At 36.7% G+C, this 19743-nt stretch overlaps 1 protein-coding gene across 10 annotated transcripts in view; it reads left to right on the forward strand.

Annotated features, from left to right (window-relative positions):
- The window catches only part of SGK3 (serum/glucocorticoid regulated kinase family member 3), a 149168-nt gene extending 130505 nt beyond the window's left edge, over nucleotides 1–18663 (forward strand). For all 10 annotated transcript variants that reach the window (XM_060286988.2, XM_060286987.2, XM_030859627.3 and 7 more), the window contains 7 exons: nucleotides 1308–1420; nucleotides 1514–1550; nucleotides 3331–3417; nucleotides 5337–5432; nucleotides 7357–7512; nucleotides 10890–10979; nucleotides 14699–18663. In XM_060286988.2, coding sequence (XP_060142971.1) covers nucleotides 1308–1420; nucleotides 1514–1550; nucleotides 3331–3417; nucleotides 5337–5432; nucleotides 7357–7512; nucleotides 10890–10979; nucleotides 14699–14869 — 750 coding nt within the window. In that variant the 3' untranslated portion in view covers nucleotides 14870–18663. The remainder of the gene's footprint in view (nucleotides 1–1307; nucleotides 1421–1513; nucleotides 1551–3330; nucleotides 3418–5336; nucleotides 5433–7356; nucleotides 7513–10889; nucleotides 10980–14698) is intronic.
- The last annotated feature ends 1080 nt before the right edge of the window (nucleotides 18664–19743 follow it).

Below are 19743 nucleotides of genomic sequence, written 5' to 3' on the forward strand. Positions count from 1 at the left end.
CAGAAGAGGCTAAGAAAAAATTGGGGACAATCTTTGAAAATCAAAGAAGTTAAATGAATTACACACAAAAAGGTTTGAACCCAAGGCTGATCAGCTAGATTTTCAGTTTGAAAATCTATTTCCACTTTACCTTGCTGCCTCCCATGGTTTAGAGGGCTGGGTAGAAGGTGATATCATTAAATGAGACAATACAGCAGTGGCAGTAAGTCTGTAAGAGAAGACCAGGGGCTCTGGGTTAGACAAATTGAATTTGTTGGCTTGTTAAATATTCAAGAAAGAGCAGCAGGCAGCAGATTTTTGCAGTAGAAGCTCCAAGCAGAGGGCTGTCCACACGAGAGACATCAACATAGAGTGGTGGTTAAAATCATTGGAATGGATTAAGTTGCCTGGGAAGGTATCCAGAGAAAGAATAACAGTGGAGAAACCTAGGACAGACAATTTGTCAATCCCTGCAGCATAAGGGCCCAGAAAGGAGCGGAGATGGAACTGTCCAAGGTAGAAGAAAGCCCCCAACGAGAGATTGTTGTTTTAGAAGTCCAAAGACTTAGAGTAAGGACCTAGAGCAAACTTTGCCTAGGCAGGTAACCTGATGACTAGAGAACAGGTTGTGAAAAATACATTGAAAGTTAGGGAGGAAGTGTAAGAAATGAACTGGAGAGTCCAGCTGCCAATGATCTCCAGCCAGTTGCTACCATATTGAATTTAGGCTTAATGGTGCAGATCTCCCCCCACCCTTTTTTTTTCCCCAGAAGAAACCAAAACTATGAATTTTAACCAAAAAAAAAAATTTCCCAGTTTTTAAATGTTACCAATTATTTTAGATTTTTCTGAAAACATTCTTTGGTTCAAACAAATTATATCTGTGGGTTAGATTTGATCTTCCAGCCACTAGTTTACGATCTCTAAATAGTGTTTGGTTTTTCAAATGAAAGAACAGTCAAAAAAGGCCCAGTAAGATAATTACATGGCAGTATCAAAATCATTGGTCTCCATTAATAATTTTTTCTAGGGAGGTTGCCTGGAGTGGTATGAGGATACTGCCACACTGAGGATTGAGGGGTACATGGGAGATGAGCGAGCAGTAAGCACAGATAGGGAAAGATTTGTGGTTGAAGAGACCATGATTGCCAGGTGGAGGGGATACATAGGCAAGGGGGAGTCACGGTTCTGTGCTTTGGTGCATTTTTATCTCACGTTCAAAGTAACAAAAATAAATCCTGTTTTTGTATTTTTAGAATATATTTGTTTCACTTTATGTGTGAATGATCTTAATATTCTTTTTTTTTTTTTTTTTTTCTATTTTACAGCTGTTTTTTCACTTACAAAGAGAACGGTCCTTTCCTGAACACAGAGCTAGGTTTTATGCTGCTGAAATTGCCAGTGCATTGGGTTATTTGCACTCCATCAAAATAGTGTACAGGTAAATTTTTAAAATTTCACTTCTAAAATGTCTTTTTATTATTTTATTTCAGTTCATATTCAGGTTTCCTTTTCTTTCCTTTTAATTCGATAGAGACTTGAAACCAGAAAATATTCTTTTGGATTCAGTAGTAAGTATTGTCTTTTAAAAATCTACTAGTGCATGATTTTTTTTTTCAACATCTTTATTGGAGTATAATTGCTCTACAATGGTGCGTTAGCTTCTGCTGTATAACAAAATAAATCAGCTATACATATACACATATCCCCATATCCCCTCCGTCTTGCGTCTCCCTCCCACCCTCCCTATCCCACCCCTCTAGGTGGTCACAAAGCACCAAGCTGATCTCCCTGTGCTATTCAGCTGCTTCCCACCAGCCATCTATTCTACATTTGGTAGTGTGTATATGTCTATGCCACTCTCTCACTTTGTCCCAGCTTACCCTTCCCCCTCCCTGTGTCCTCAAGTCTGGTGTCTACATCTGCGTCTTTATTCCTGTCCTGCCCTTAGGTTCTTCAGAACCTTTTTTTTGTTTTTGTTTTTGTTTTAGATTCCATATATATGTGTTAGCATATGGTATTTGTTTTTCTCTTTCGGACTTAACGTCACTCTATGACAGACTCTAGGTCCATCCACCTCACTACAAATAACTGAATTTCATTTCTTTTTATGGCTGATTAATATTCCATTGTATATATGTGCCACATCTTCTTTATCCATTCATCTGTCAATGGACACTTAGGTTGCTTCCATGTCCTAGCTATTGTAAATAGTGCTGCAGTGAACATTGTGGTACATGACTCTTTATGAATTATGGTTTTCTCAGGGTATATGCCCAGTAGTGGGATTGCTGGGTCGTATGGTAGTTCTATTTTTAGTTTTTTAAGGAACCTCCATACTGTTCTCCATAGTGGCTGTATCAATTTACCTTCCCAACAACAGTGCAAGAGGGTTCCCTTTTCTCCACACCCTCTCCAGCATTTATTGTTTGTAGGCTTTTTGATGATGGCTATTCTGACCAGTGTGAGGTGATACCTCATTGTAGTTTTTGATTTGCATTTCTCTAATGATTAGTGACGTTGAGCATCCTTTCATGTGTTTGTTGGCAATCTGTATATCTTCTTTGGAGAAACGTCTATTTAGGTCTTCTGCCCATTTTTGGATTGGGTTGTTTGTTTTTTTGACATTGAGCTGCATGAGGTGCTTGTATATTTTGGAGGTTAATCCTTTATCAGTTGCTTCGTTTGCAAATATTTTCTCCCATTCTAGGGTTGTCTTTTCGTCTTGTTTATGGTTTCCTTTGCTGTGCAAAAGGTTTTAAGTTTCATTACGTTCCATTTACTAGTTATGATTTTTGTGTTGTTATGCTTAGTGGCATAGAGTCCACCTCAAAGTGGACTCAGTTCCACACTGCACGATTCCATTAGATAACATTCTCGAAATGTCAAAACTATGGAGATGGAGAACAGATTAGTGGTTGCAAGGGGACAGGGACTGAGGGAATAGGGGAGTTCAAAGATAAAGGAGTAGCATGAGAGAGAGTTCCTTTGTTCCTTTGGGATGATGGACATTCTCTGTCTGATCGTGGTGGTAGTTACACGAATCTATACGTCTCTATTGCATAGGGCTACACATACACACACACAAATACGTGCATGTAAAATAGCAAAAACTGAATAAAGTTGGCAGTCTAGTTATCAGTATTATACCAAAGTCAGTTTCCTGATTTTGACACTACTACAGTTATATAAGATGTCAGCATTGGGGGAAGATGGGGGAAGGGGACATGGAACTCTGTACTGTTTTTGCAATTTCCTTTTAATCTATGATTATTTCAAAATCCAATGGTTTTAATAAGTGTCAATTTATGTCCATGCATTCTTTTATCTTACTGCCCCTGTATTTGTCAGGGACATGTTGTCTTAACAGATTTTGGGCTTTGTAAAGAAGGAATTGCTATTTCTGACACCACAACAACATTTTGTGGGACACCAGAGGTAAGATATATGTCTCATTCATGTACTCATGTATAAAATGCTAAAATGAATCACAAATTGTATATATAAAAATTGAATATATAAATTTATATAAAATTTTTATATAAAATTTGTATATATAAAATTTGAAATCAGAAGAGTAAAAATATTTTCAGCTTCCAGCCAGCTGGAAATATCTGATAATCATCCCTTCTGAACATTTAAAGTTTATTGATAGTTGATATTTTTTTAACTGTGATTTTGAGATACCACAGATAACCCAACAAAGATGAATTATGCTTACTTGTTTTTAATGTTAAAAGTTTACCTTAGATTTCTTCAAACATTTGATTACATTTCTAATTCTTAAAACAACAAAACAATCATGAATCAGTGATGAAAATGTCCAAAAATTAATTGAGTTAATGTTAGGACAACTCTGTGAATATATTAACAGCCATTGAATTGTATACTTTAAGTGGGTGAATGGCATGGTATGTGAATATCGTAATAAAGCTGTTTTTTAAAAGAAATAAGCTAAAGCAAATATGGCAAAATGTTAACATTGCCTATATTTGGGTGGCAGCACTATTGGTTTCTGTTATATTTTTATACTTTTTGTATGGTTAAAATATTTTATAATAAAAATTGTTCAATGGAAGAAAATAAAGCAGTGGATATGGGTGAAAAAATTACAAATCAGAATTTATTAACCAGAACATCCTATTCTCTAATCATTTTAACTAGCAGAAAATGTATCTTTCTATTTGAGACAGTAATAATAATCCTTAAAATTTATGTGAAAGCCTTGTTATTCTAACTTCACACATACATACGTTTAAAGTGTTCTAATTTTAAAATATTAATTGTGATCTTAATTGCAGTTAATTAAGAGTAATTAAGATTGTGGAGTAATTGCAAATATGTTAAAAATGTGTGATAAAATAGCTCACATCAGATTTCTAATCAAGATGAGAAACTTAAAGTATCTATAAGTACAACTATTTACTTTGAAATGTATTTTTTCTTCCTTTTTCTCGCTAATCTAACCCTAGCTCTTGTATATATTTGTAATAATTCTATTTTGGTTTATGTATGAAGAAACTTTTTTCATGGATGTATATTCATTTAATAGTTAACAAAATCTTTAAGTCCTGTAATTTTTAGAAGGGAAATAGAAGGTTTTTTTGGTCATCTAAACCTAAATATGATCAGAAATTATTAAACCCTTTTTATATATGTTGCCATTTCTTTGGATCACATAAAAAAGCTTAAGAATGTATTTCCTTATATCTATTTCATGTGGGAAGAGGAAATATGTATTTTGGAATCTAAAATTCAAATTCACCATTTATATGTGTGAAATGATAATGTTTAAATTTTTTACAATTTGAAATGTAAATAGCCATATAATAACTTAAGCAACTTTTCTAAATAACATGTTAAAGAATTGCTATTGTAATTCTTAAATAAGAATGCAATTTATTCTTTTTTCTTTCAATAAAAAGAAAAAAATGAATTGTAATTGCCACACTAAAAATTCTTTCTTTCAGGAGAATCAATTATGAATAATGGCCATAAGAATTTCTAAAATTAATTTTGAGAAAGACTCCCCCCGCTCCCCCCCCAAAAAAATACCTACTTTACCTACTTAGTATTACAGTTTGTACATTTGTTGGCCTCTATTTGTCTTAACTACATCACAGTTTCTGGGGAGAAATGCTTGAATATGTGTATTTTGAAAATTACTCCAGTTGATTCTGAAGACTAGTGCCACCCAAGAACCCCTGGTATAGAATATACCCAACCCACTGAAAATCTAGATAACGTGTTTAATTTAGTGTGATATTACACCTAAAATTTATTAAATTTCTCAATTATTCCTAGATTTTGTCTTCAACTATTTATTGAGTTGCTCTAATATTTAATCTTTTTTATAGTACCTAGCACCTGAAGTAATCAGAAAACAGCCCTATGACAATACTGTAGATTGGTGGTGCCTTGGTGCTGTTCTGTATGAAATGCTGTATGGATTGGTATGTATTTCTCCTCTGTCATTATGATTCTAGTATGTTAAAAGTGATTTCGGTTTTCTCTTTCTTTCAGTAGTCTCGTGGACACTTAGATAACACTAACAGAACAGTAGTAACCTGGTTAAATGAATCCAAAATCACATTAGGGATATGAACAAAAAAGAAAAACTTTTCATTTTCTTACTAATTTTTTATAAGTGTTTCTCTATCATACTAATCACTACTTCAAATGTTCTCATCCCACTACATTTTTAAGAAATAGACACCAAGTTGTAACATTAAAATTACCCACTTTCATTCAGTTTGCTCCAGTCATTCTGCCTAATTTCAAACAGATGAAAAGAAAAAGATTTTATTTCTCAGAAGATAATAATACCTTTTGGTTTTGCCTCGTATTTTGTTTTTATAGGATTTAATAAGTATACTGGTGCTCTGCTTTTTTTTTATTACTGGGAACCCTTTATTCCCTTTATCATAAACATCATGTCGTAAATATTTCATTGGAAAAAAGTGATGTGTGCTGTGTAATCAGTTTCCCCAGTTTTTATTAATTAAAGACACAGTTAGCCAGAGCTTCTGATTAACGAGTCAAATTGTTTTACTACATTGAGTTAATATCATTCCAACCAAAAGCAAACAATTTTAGGCACTTTAATTAGTTTACATATCCTTGCAGGAATAATGTATGTTTTTCTTTTAGGCTTTTTTAAACATTCAGAATAGTTTTTAGGTTCCCTTTGTGGGCCCGTGAGTGGCCAGCAGCCTCAGGGTGGTGACCAGGCTCTCATCGCCCACACTGCTGCTCCCACTAAGCTAAATCTGCCGTCTGCTGAGACTTGAGCTGGTCTTGGCTTTTTTGTTTTGCTCTGTATGTGTATGTGTGTGTGTGTGTTTCCCCTGAAAATGGGGGTGATCTCAGTGAAATTCAGTCCCTGAGGTATGTTTTAGAGCATCTTTTGTCTCATGTTGCTAACTTTGAATGATAGATTCCTAATGACAGCCAATGCTGTCTCTTCTTTGCCCTTGACCATGATCTGCTTGTTAAAAGATCTAGTTTTCTGTTTATGCTGGTGACTTAGAAGACCTGATAACCACTTTATACCTTACTTTTTTTAAGTGTTGGGGATTCGTCAGCCTGATATTTCCAAATCCTTTGTATTTCTTTAGAGGACTTTGAAAGTATAAAATATTATCATTGCATATAGAATGTAATTGATTCAAAAGGGAACATTTGAAACACACACTTCATAAATGAGACTTATATTAACAATTTAAAAATAAAATTAGATGTTAAAAAATGAAGTTTTTCTTTCCTATACAAAAGAAAAAAATAACAAGCTTGTAACTCCCTTAACTTTAAAAATTATTTTTACTTTAAACTTGTAACTCAAAAATTAACTGGCTAATTTTCATGTTGGAGCTGTACCTCAGGTCTTTAAGCTGTGAGAGTAAAATTTTAATTCTGCAGGACACTGTCACTGCCACAGGTTAGGTCTCCATCTCCACTAGAAATCTTTTTAAATTAGTTTATTCCCAGGTCTCAAGAAGTTATTTGTTTGATCTGTGTTGAATTTCTATTTCCAGTAATTCTATCATTATGCCTAATGATGAGGTTGGTAGTGGTTTTCTTTAAAGCAGATCCTATTGCAACTTATATACAATTTACACCTCTCTGCAGGAGTTATTGAACAAACTGACCCTAATTCATTTAGTGAACATGTATTAAGCTCTATAGCACGCTGGGTTTTAAAATCTCTTCACATGGAAAGCCACACTGTAGATTTTCATACACCCAAAGAGGCCTGTGCTTTTCTGTACTTGTGCAGCCAGACTGCTCTTTGTACATCAAGGCCAAATCTAACTATTTTAACCCCATCTGTGCATAATTCAATTAGTACTAACTTTCTCCTCTCCCCCCCACCCCCAGCCTCCTTTTTATTGCCGAGATGTTGCTGAAATGTATGACAATATTCTTCACAAGCCCCTAAGTTTGAGGCCAGGAGTGAGCCTTACAGCCTGGTCAATTCTGGAAGAACTCCTAGAAAAAGACAGGCAAAACCGACTCGGTGCCAAAGAAGACTTCGTATGTACATCTTTCCCAGTATCCTCTTTATTAAGCTTATTTATAATTTGAAGATAAATCCTTATTTTATGTGGTATTTAATGGAATGAATGCAGCTCTTAAAGAATAGCACCATGAAAAAGAAGCATGCTTGCTCCAACAATTTTCACCAGTGTTTATATAGAACTGTACAGTGTTTAAAGCTCCTGTACAAGCATTTTTTTCATTTGATCTTCATAACAATTTGATCCTGTCCTTTTCATCCCCCATATCCAGCTTTCATACCCTATTATTTATTAGAATTTCCTACCCCCTTCTAAAAAAAATGTGTGGCATGCATTTTTTGATTGCCTAAACTTTTAGATCATTTTGTTTAACAAGAATGTAAGTGCCTTCTGACTGCATGAGGTAATACCTTTTGCTTGAACTGTCATTAAATCACTTTTTTTCCTGAGAATTTAAATGTGACACCTCCTTGAAATAATTATGGGATCTGCAGGTTTGCTTTTTTTTTTTTTTCCTTCAAATCAGGGTAATTTAATTGCTAGTGCAGTTACCAGTGTTATGTTAGTGAATTCATGAACTACTGAGGAACATGAACTTTGAAATTTTAATGAAAATTCATTAAAATTTCTCAGGAATTTTTGGGGGCTCTTTACCAGTCTTGAACTTGAGCTGTGAATAATAAACTCGTCTGCTGCTGCTTTTCCCCTCCTGCACTCCCCAGTGCAGCAGGTAGCTCTGTCCAGTTTTCTCTCTAGCTTGGACTCCAGAGTCCATTTTTTCAGGGCAATCTTGCCAATGCTCCATACCTCCTTGTCTCTTGGTCCTTTTGTTGAATTCACTGGCAGAAATTGCAACCCTAGATGAATCCAGCTGTCACCCCTGGGCTGCTGAACAGTGCTGATGAGAGTTGCACAACTGGGAATATTGGAAGTGCTGTGAAGTCTAGTCATTAGTCTCCTCAGTGCTTCTCCAGTTTATGCTCCTACTCTGTGTATTAACTATTTTAGACCTTCTCTCCAAATTTCCAGATTCCTTTTCTTCTTCACTTTTACCAGATGTCTTGCCTTCTATTGATATTTTATAGGGAAAATAGAATCAGCAGAGCAGAACTCACTCAGCTTCCTGCTGTCAGATTCGCAGACCTACATGCACCTGCCCCAATTGTTTCCTTCTTCCTAGTATAGTGGAAAAGGTCGGTTTCTGCCTTTCCTGGATCCTGACCCCTTGCAAGGAACCCTTGTGCATGCTTTTTTCTGCACAGATAACTGCTCTCTTTTGTCCTGGATCCTCCAATACTGTCTCTTTCTCCCTTCATAGCCAAGGGAATAGTTTGAAAGTTTTCGACTTGAAAACCAAGTTGGGGCTTCCCTGGTGGCGCAGTGGTTGACAGTCCGCCTGCCGATGCAGGGGACACGGGTTCGTGCCCCGGTCTGGGAAGATCCCACGTGCCGCGGAGCCTGCGCGTCCGGAGCCTGTGCTCCGCAACAGGAGAGGCCACAACAGTGAGAGGCCCGCGTACCGCAAAAAAAAGAAAAAGAAAAAGAAAACCAAGTTGAAAAGTTCTATATTCATTCTCCCTTTTCCAGTCTCTTCTCATTTCTCAGTCTACCCCACAACAGCTACTAGGATTGTCGAGTACTTCTGTTCCTCAGATTGCATTCTCAGCAGCATTTCAACTTCCAGCCCTCTCCTGGGCTTCTGCAGGAGCACACACTCCTCTCGTGCTTTCCTCTATATTTCTGAGCCCTCCTCCAGAATCTCTTCTGTAAGCTCCTCCTCTTCACCCTGACTTTTAAGTGTTGCAGTTCCTTATGGCTGGCCCCAGACCCTTGTTTCTTCTGTTGCTCTCTCCCTGGACAATCTCAGTTGTCCCTATGGCTTTGGTTGTGTCTTCATCTGACATTTATATCTTCAGTCTAGACCCCTCTCTAGTGAGCTCTAACTCAAAGAGTACCTGCCTGTTCAACACCACCACGTGGATTCTGGAGAGTTCAGCATGTTCATAATTGAATCCTTGCTGTCTTCCTTCTGTGCTCTTCGGGCCAGAAATCTGAGAGTCATTCCTGACTCTTCTCTCTTCCTTTCTTCCGTATTCAACAAACAGCCAGAACCTAGTATATTTGCCTCCTAGATCTTTCCCGTATCCAGACACCTCTCTCTGCTCCCACTGCTACCACTCTTTTCCTCGCATTGTCATCTTCTGTTTGGCCACGATAGTAGGTGTTTTCCTTTTTCTCATCATGACTCCCCAGTCCATTCTCCCATTAGTCAGAGTCATCTTAAAAAGCAAACAAACAAAAAAAACCCCCACATTTGTGACATTACCCTTCCTAAAACTCCTTGATGGAGTCCCATGACCCTAGAATAAAATCCAAAATTCCTAGCATAGACCCAGTGTGATGAGCCCATTTACCTCTTGAGATCCTCTTTGTGTGACAATCCCAATCCTTTCCTATACTGCAGCCATATGGGGCTCTCATTTTCTTGGCCGAACTAAGCTCTTTGCCGCCTCAGGCCCTTTGTATTCTGCTTGGAATGTTCTCCCCTCATTCTTTTTTGTCTGCCTACTTCTTACTTATCTTCCAGAACTCTGGTCAGATACCACTTTCTCTGAGAAGCCTTTTTAAACCCATCAAACTAGGTTGGATCCTACTTTTTATACACTCTCATGCCTCCTTGTAGGAAGAAAAGCTAGCATCAATACTGTGCCGACTTTTGACAGTAGCAGCCCAGAGTGGAATCATTTTTGGTAGTAGAGCTTGTCACCTTGATTTTACCCCTGCCCCACTGTGTAAAAAACTCTCATTTAACATCTTTACCTCCCCTTTCAGTAATAATAATTCTTTGTACCTATGTAGTGCTTTATTCTTTTCCATATTTTCCAATGATTCTTGAAGCAACCTATGAAATATCTAGGGCAGAAATGTTAACCCACTGTACCTGTGAGGAAACAATGACTGTGAAGAGGATGTAACTTAAATCCGTCATTCTGAGTAACTCTCCCATGTCTGCTCTGGGAGTCTTTTCACTACACCATTTGGCCAAATTGAATAAGATAAACATGTCCTAAAAAGCACTTTTTTTTTGCGGTACACGGGCCTCTCACTGTTGTGACCTCTCAGTTGCGGAGCACAGGCTCCGGACGTGCAGGCTAAGCGGCCATGGCTCACGGGCCCAGCCGTTCCGCGGCATATGGGATCTTCCAGGACCGGGACACGAACCCGTGTCCCCTGCATCGGCAGGTGGACTCTCAACCCCTGTGCCACCAGGGAAGCCCCTAAAAAGAACTTCTGAGGGACAAAGTAGAAATGGTTCGGTTTCATAAAATTCTTCAGTGCGTACTTAATACATTCTTCAGCATTAGTAAAAAATCTGTTTCTTTACTATTCTAGCTTGAAATTCAGAATCATCCTTTTTTTGAATCACTCAGCTGGACTGATCTTGTACAAAAGAAGATTCCACCACCGTTTAATCCTAATGTGGTATGTTTACATCCAAATCTTTCTTTCTAAATAGTGAATTATAGAACTGTAGCTCAACATAATTGTAGCAATAGATCTCAAAATCTAACCTGAATCAAATTGAATCAGTACCTAGTACTTATGAAACATGTCACTCAGGATGTCTAGTACAACTGATAACTTCAAGATGACCCATAAGATTATAGTTACATTAGATTGATCAGAATATCTTCCAGAAAAGTAATTGTGAAGTGCTTCTTAAGAGCATGTGTAAGAAAGCCCAACAGGTTTAAAAAAATGCAAATTAGAGTAACTGTGAGGCATCATTTTCATACCTATAAACCAACAGACATTTTAAGTAACACTAACGCACAATTTTTTTCTAGATTGATATAAAAAAAGTCAAATAATGTTTGACTTGTTAAATCTGATGGAAACATTTTACTTAAAGGATTAACAATGTTGAAATGTTTGGAAATAAATATATAATGATAGAGAGATTATTAATAAATCATCAGAAGGCCAATAATGATGTTACTAATGATAGCTTCCTATATGTAGGCGTATATAATTTTTATGCATTACAACATGTAAATTATGCCTCAAATAAGCTACCAAGTTACTGCTATTACTATTCTTATTATACATGTTTTATAAATGAAGAAATGAAAACTCAGAGATGTCACGTAGCTGGTTAAAAGTAGCAGACCTGAGATTCAGATCTGTATCTGATCCCAAAGTCATTATTTTTTCTATGCTTTCTTACTCTCTATTTCCTTTTCTTGTTAAGTAAATGATAATAAATATAAAATGAGTAGATGCTTGGAAAATCCTTATAATGTTAAATGAAAACATGGTAATTATCATTTTTGTGACATAAGATTACAGCAGTAAAAGTAACAGGTAAGGATGGGAAGAGAATATAAATCGACTGATTTGAGATTACACGATCATAGCTGAATTTGTTTTTCTTTTATTTAAAATTTTTTGGTGTTGCTGTGAAGCTCATGAAACACTTTTTTTAGAAAATTAGAACAGGATAAGAAAATCACTTCAGGAAAGTATTATTTAGTGTACTCAGATTTCATTCAAGGTCAGTTTCAGTACATTGCTGATAGCTGGTATTAATTAATAGATGTGATATTGTACACTATAAATGTAACGATATTTGTAGACTGATTTATTTCATGTAGCTCATCCAGAAGTGTCTGTTTCAGAACTGACTCCATTGGCAATAATTTCTGTCCTCATTTCTAGAATTTGCAGTAGGAACCCAGGACCTTTAAGAATTATTGAATTTTCTCCTTTATATTGAAAGTCTTACTGAGTTTAGTTATCCTCAAATGAACGTGTCATCAGGCTCATTAAAGCATTAGGGACCCTGTCTAAGCAACACTGAAAATGGAAACAGTGTTGACTTCAGAGGAGTCAGGCACCTCCACGTTTGGATCCCTGCTGGTCTACAAATAATTAAACTTTTTAAAGCAAGACCTGCAACGGAGAAGCTGTAAGAGGAAAAAAGTGATAAATTTGACCACATAAAATTTAGAAATGTCTGCATGAAAAAAACACTGCAAAGAAGAAACTGGGAGAAATTTCCCTAACACATAAAGCATTCTTATAAGTCATTGAGAAGAAAGACCACGACCAGTAGAAACATTGGACAAAAGACACAAAATATTCAATTACAGAAAAATAAATGCAGATGGTTTTTTAAATATATTAAAAGATGTTCTAACTCACCGACATTTAAGGAATTGCAAGATAAAACCCTAACGTGTTGCCATTTCTCATGTAACAAACAAAGATCAAAAAATGAGCTTCTATGCTGCCCTCAGTACTTGTATCCTTCTACTTAAGCCTGGCAGCTATCCTACGAAATAGTACCGTTATTTTCCACGTAATACAGATGAGTTAACTTAGGCACAGAAAGGGTTAAATAACTTGCCGGAAGTTTAAAGTTAAAATTGCAGACCTAGAATTCGAGCTCAGGTGCTTTAAGGAGACACAGTCTTCTCTCACTCTTAACGTAAGTTGTACAGTTTTATCCCTCTCAGTACTGGCCAGGAGCCATCAGGGCGTTCACAGAATGTTTATAAAGTCCAGTGAAGGAACATTTTTCATCATTTATTGAGCACCTTCTGCGTGTCAAATTTTGGGAATTTTATGTATTAACGCATCCAGTCCTCACAGTAAACTTAACAGGTAGATGGCAGTATTCTTATTTTACAGAAGAGGAAACAAGCTCACAGAGATAGGGTAGTTTATATAAAGAATTACAGCTAACAAATTTCCCAGCCAGAATTCAAACCTTAGTCTTGTTCCAGTGCCCTTGCTTCTAAGGTTATAAATGAGAATTTGATGACTTTTTTTTTTTTTTTTTTTTTTTTTTTGGCAGCGTTGGGTCTTCGTTGCTGTGCACGGGCTTTCTCTAGTTGCAGCGAGCGGGGGCTACTCTTCATTGCATTGCGCGGGCTTCTCATTGCAGTGGCTTCTCTTGTTGCAGAGCACGGGCTCTAGGCATGCAGGCTTCAGTAGTTGTGGCACACGGGCTTCAGTAGTTGTGGCACGTGGGCCCTAGAGTGCACAGGCTTCAGTAGTTGTGCTGTTTGGGCTCAGTAGCTGCAGCACATGGGCTCTAGGGTACTCAGGCTTTCAGTAGTTGTGGCACACGAGCTTAGTTGCTCCGCAGCATGTAGAATCTTCCCAGAGCAGGGATCAAACCTGCGTCCCTTGCATTGGCAGGCGGATTCTTAACCACTGCGCCACCAGGGAAGTCCTGATGACTTTTTTATATATACATGAGTATAATTCCTAGCATTCTTTCTCCTCTGTTGGGGAATTTCTCATATGGAAGAATCTAGCGTCCCGAATTTCCCTGGTCTCTGCTCTGCTGTTTGTAGACCACCAGGCTAACTGTGTCCTTGGTTTATATATGTGCTCTGAACCTGTTTACCTTGGTTACACTTGATGACTTGAACATTTTAAGGATTCCCTTCCTCTTAGAATAGAGATAACCTAGAGCTTCACAGATGGGCTTTAAGAGTAAATCACCTGAATCTGTATCCCAGTTTTAATCTGTAAATAAATTGGAAGGGGAGAGTCCATTAGCTTGTATCAGATTCGTGAAGGAAGATTGACCGCTACCTTCAAGCCTAAGTAGCCACTATGCTTCATTTCCCAGGTTCCAGTCCCTTTAGGTCTCTAGAGCTAAGGGTGTCACAGCCGAATGCTCAGTGAATGACCTCTGTAACACAAGAGTCACCTTTCATAATTTTACTTACTGTCCCTTCATTTCTTCATCAAAAGGCTTCAACCTCCCCAGAATTGAGAAACTGGATGGTCAGGCATTTTATGGAAGTGGAGATGCAAAATTTTCTCCTGAAAACCTCCCTGAGCCCCTTTTCTAAATTTAGAGGTGGTGATGGGTAGAGAGAAAGTGGGTCAGTTGCCGGAACCAAGATTCAAATTAACATAGGCGAGGACCCTGTCACGCTAGCCTTCCTCACCCTTATCTTTCCTCCCCCGCCAACAACGAGAACCCTAACTGTAAGAAGGACCTGAATAATGAGAGTCAGGAAGGGGAAAGCAGGAAATGTTTCAAAGACATTGATGGAGTAGGAAGACTTGCCAGGAATAAATAGACAAATTCATGAAGGGGCTTTAATGAGGGACTGAAGTAAGGGGAAGAAAGGTAAGGTAAGGTAAGGTGAGTAATAGTATGCTTTTTGACGTTTTAGGCAGGACCAGATGATATCAGGAACTTTGATGCAGCGTTTACAGAAGAAACAGTTCCATATTCCGTGTGTGTGTCTTCTGACTATTCCATAGTGAACGCCAGCGTACTGGAGGCCGACGACGCCTTTGTTGGTTTCTCTTACGCACCTCCTTCAGAAGACTTATTTTTGTGAGCAGTCTGCCATCAAGAACCCATTGAGCAAATATAAGCCTACAGATGACATGGAAACTCCTGTTTGTGTGAATATATTCAAATATGTTTAACTAGTGCCTCATTTTTACATGTAATGTTAAAAACTATGAAAAATGTATTTTCTGCTGTATGCGAGAAAATAGGGCATTTCAGAGAACTAAGTTTTGAATTAAAATTTGTATTCTTGTTTATTAAGCTTATTTTTAAACAGAAATTTTAAAAGCTACTGTTCTTAGCATTAACCTATTTTTAAAGAAAACTTTTTTGCTAATGACTGTTTCTTTTTCCCTCTAGGTTTATGCTAACATCTACCCAAGATAGACTGTTTTTTAACAGTCTGTTTCAGTTCAGTTAACATACATTAATGCCTTCGTAGCTCTCTACTTTGAGTTCTCAGATCACAACTATGCAATTGGTACATGGTTGTTTAAGAAGAAACCATATCTTTCCATAATGAATCACTGTTTGACATTATCATTTCTTGGTAGGATTAAAATATAAAAGCATAGTTAACTCATTGGCTGCTAGCTAACACTTTGAGTAACTGTCCATTCTGCACATCAAATTAAGAAGTAACAAAAGGAAATCCTGTGCTTTTGAAATACCAGTTCAAATTTATGAATTATTTTTCCTCTGGAGGAAAAGTAAAAGTTTAATAGAAATTTAGAAATTTTAAGTATTCCCAAAGCTCTGAAGGGAAATAAAGTACTGCTGGATTTTGTTTTTTAAGGCGGTGCCAAAAGCGAATATCTCTGTGTCATGTATTTATATTACCAATACATTTTATTTATGTTCTTTTTGGTCTTTTGAATATTTAATATATTGTTAAGTAGGTCGAAATCTTGATATTTGTTTTTGCAAATAGCTATTCAAAACTGTCTTCCTAATTGGTTGATAAGTAAAAAATATTGCACTGTCTAGAGTATTTACCTAATTGGGAACTAAAAAGTAGAATAGCAAATTATGGGTCAGTATAAATGTATACAGTTTTACTACAATGTAACAAAAGTTAAAAATAATTTAGGCAGATGCATAGTCAGTATCTTATGTATCTTAGAAAAAGTACAGGAAGCTGACCTTAAAATCATACTAAAAACCAACTAACTTGTATACTTGTAATTGTGAAAAAGAATATCTACAGAAAAACTAAAACTCACGCTTACCTTGGGATTCTGATTTTTAGTTTAGAGATTTTTCAGGTCTTGTAGGAAACTGTGAAAGAGTTTAGTGACGCAGTTTTGATGCTTCAGGAACAAGCATACTTTCCATGTATTTTCTCTTGAGAAAGAAATTACAAAAACTTTTCACACGAATACCCTTTAGCGTAAAATGGTTCAGCAGAAGGCAGGGAGGCAGAGTGTACTTTTGTTAGATTAGTAATGTTTGCATCCAATACACTGAATCTTCCTTTAGAGGTAAGACTTTAATAGCGACACTGTAAATATTTTGTTTATTTGGCACTACTGTAAGTTCTGCTTTTATACAAAGCTCTTTGCTTATTATAAAACAAAAACTGTAGTTTCTTGTATGATTTTTTTTTACTCAGCTGTTCCTTAATTAAACTGCCAAAAATTAAAGTGCAATATTGTATATTTTTAAGAACAAATTTTAAATAGAATATTGATGTTCCTCAGATCACAGGAAATACAAATCTTATATAGTATAATAAAAACTAGCAAAAAGATTAATGATCATCTAATGCCTGCCATTATTTTATCTTGTTTATTTTTTATTTTTAAATATTTATTTATTTATTTTTGGCTGCGTTGGGTCTTTGTTGCTGTGCGTGGGCTTTCTGTAGTTCCAGTGAGTGGAGGCTACTCTTTGTTGTGGCGCACGGGCTTCTCATTGTGGTGGCTTCTCTTGTTGTGGAGCATGGGCTCTAGGCACGCGGGCTTCGGTAGTTGTGGCTCGTGGGCTCTAGAGTGCAGGCTCAGTTGTGGCGCACAGGCTTAGTTGCCCCACAGCATGTGGGATCTTCCCAGACCAGGGCTCGAACCCGTGTCCTCTGCATTGGCAGGCGGATTCTTAACCACTGCACTACCAGGGAAGTCCCCCTGCCATTATTTTAAATTAAAATTGGTGATGCTTACAGTAGTCATTACAAACTAATTATTCGTATATGTAAGGGAGAGAAGTATAAAATTTTAACTAAATATCTGGGTATACATAGAAATTTCTAGATTATCATTGGCCGACATGTTTAATATTCAGGGAACAAAATCTCTTCCAAGTTTCAAGTTTATTTTTTTTCTCAGAGCATGCTGAGTCTTTTAGAAAAAGGTCTGCCCTTTGAATAGTTGAACCATTTCATGGTTATTGCCAAAATAAACTCAAAGATCTAAATGAAGAAGCCCTGACATTCTTCATGTTACACATACCTCTTATTGCCTATGGTACAGTGTAGGGCTTCCCAACCATTGTCATGTCACAGCACACACTGAAAATTACAAAATTTGGCACACCTGGGGAGAGGTGCCAGCTGATGTAGGTGCTGGCAGCAGGTGCTCTGCTCAAAAGTTTTTATGCCAAAATAATTTTTCAATTTATGAGCCAACAAACACTGTTGGGATATAATTTCAGCAATGGCAAATGTTTTAAAAGTGATTTAAATATTTGAAATATTTATTACTATAAAATTTTATCACTATAAAAATTTACCTCTACCAATATCTTTTGGCATACCTGAAACTTTTATAGTGATTATCCATAGGCATAATATTACAGACCTTTACACAGATATTTTATGACTCATTCTTTCGTACATCACATACTGTATGAAAAGTGGGAGTGGTATGTGGCAACATTTTTAGTAGTGCTGGCATGATTTTCAATAAAGTGTGTTAAAATTGATAACTTATTTCCTCATGTATGTAGTTTGGAAGTTAGCTCTGTTTTTGAAGTGGGATTTTCTGCCACTTGCCTCTAACAGCAGTTTCTACTTTTGTTGGTTTTTACAGATTATTCTATATCCCAAGGAGATTGTTCATTTATATGAAACCCCAGAGTGTACATGGATGAGTTTCAAGTGGCATGAGTACCTTGAAAAGATACACCAAGTTTTGTGTGTAAATAAAATCGACTTGGGGCAGGGAGTGCTGCATAGCTTTGTTTAGATGATCAAAAGGATTTACTGCTATAAAAAGACTGGGTTTCTTCTCTGCCACTTTTGTTCCCCTTCACTCACCTAATATTAAGAGGATTTGCTCTCTAATTTCCCTGAAAGCATTCCAGTTGGAGATTTATATCACTTATTTAGCATTTTGGGTGCAATTTTATATAATCACCCATTTGTAATTCTTTAAACATATTCCTTAAAGGGACCCCCCCTACAGAAAAGTATTTATTTCACTATTTCTTTGCATTATGCCCATTTTTACAGAGGTACTTAAGTCAGAAAGAAATATAGCTGTCTCAAAATGGTAACTTTTTGATAATTTACCCAAAATCAAGATAGTAGAGAATAGTTTAAAGCAATATTATACAAAGAAAAAAAGCAAATATAGAAGTATAAATTCAGAGTGGTATTTATAGCAATGAAGTAGCCAATCAAATAAGTTATTTTTACATATTGTACTGAAAATGATGGATCACCATATGACTCTTATGGGAATAGTGTAAAACAAAGAATTACATTACTCTACATAACCCTGCTTACTGTAACAACCATGCCCATTTGGTGTTTTTACTAATCTTGTGTTTAAGTGCAACTGAAGTTTTTGCTGTAAATTCTCTTGCAGGAATATATCTCAGATTCATCCTTTTTTTCTAATAAAATTTCAGTATTTCCACCTTATTAGAGAACAGAGATTTCCACTCAATTTTAGTTAAATCTTTGTGGGGAAGTCAACAATGAGTTGTCAATATTCAAATGTTTTTATGTTTTATTAGTTAACTCTTGGAATCCAGAAGGCTTATATACAGTAAAACAGACCGACTCAAGGTCAAATTTGATCTCAGTGTGTTGCAGTTTTGGTTCTTTCCAGGTAGTAGTTTATATAGCCTTGCTGTGTTGAATTTTTCTCTTATGCCTCAATGACAGCTTACTTTGTTAATGATTCATTGATGCTGCACACTGACACTTCTGTAATTTATTTCAGTAAGATAGCCCCTAGTGATGTGCTTCAATTAGATATCAGAAGCAAAGCTTTGTGTTTTGTCAAAACTCTTATGACTTTAACACTTGAGTGCTGTGCACTTTGCTGTATATACAGCAAATTAAACCTCAAAGAAAAATATTAAAAGGGAAAATAAAGTCAGTTACATGTAAGACAAAAATAAAAGTTAAATCATAATCCTGTCATCTTAAGTATTTTAGCCATTGTACCACATGACAGAGAAGAGAATCAGGAATTTGGTCCAAAGGAAAAGTTAAAGTGGGGAAGAGGTAGAAATAGCATAACCCAAGCAATGCAAGTACACAAGAATGCATGACAGGGACTTCTGTTTTCCAGCTTCACATGGAAGGAGCTTAGAAGTTGCCAGGTAAAAAAATCTGAACAAACGTCAACAACCTTTCTTGGATACAGATGACAGTGGACGACACAGGATAGATTGCTGCCCCCAAGACTGGAGAGACCGACGGGCAAATACAGGGATCTGTGGCTTTACTGGAACAGAGGCAGCCACCACAGGAGCCAGTGCAGGGGTAGGAAGACCTGAGCTGTATTGACAAATTCCTGGGGACTAAGTGCACACAACTTTGAGACTTCAGAAGTCCAGGAGAACCTAGTCACAGGGATCCCCACAATTTTATGAGATTTACCTCCTGGGGCTCAACCAACTTCTCACAAATATTAAAGAAAAATTCCTTTGTGCTTCCAGCAGGAGGAGGGAAAATGAACCATTTTCAAA

The sequence above is a fragment of the Globicephala melas genome, chromosome 17 (genome assembly GCF_963455315.2).
Source record: "Globicephala melas chromosome 17, mGloMel1.2, whole genome shotgun sequence".
In the NCBI taxonomy this organism is placed as follows: domain Eukaryota; kingdom Metazoa; phylum Chordata; class Mammalia; order Artiodactyla; family Delphinidae; genus Globicephala; species Globicephala melas.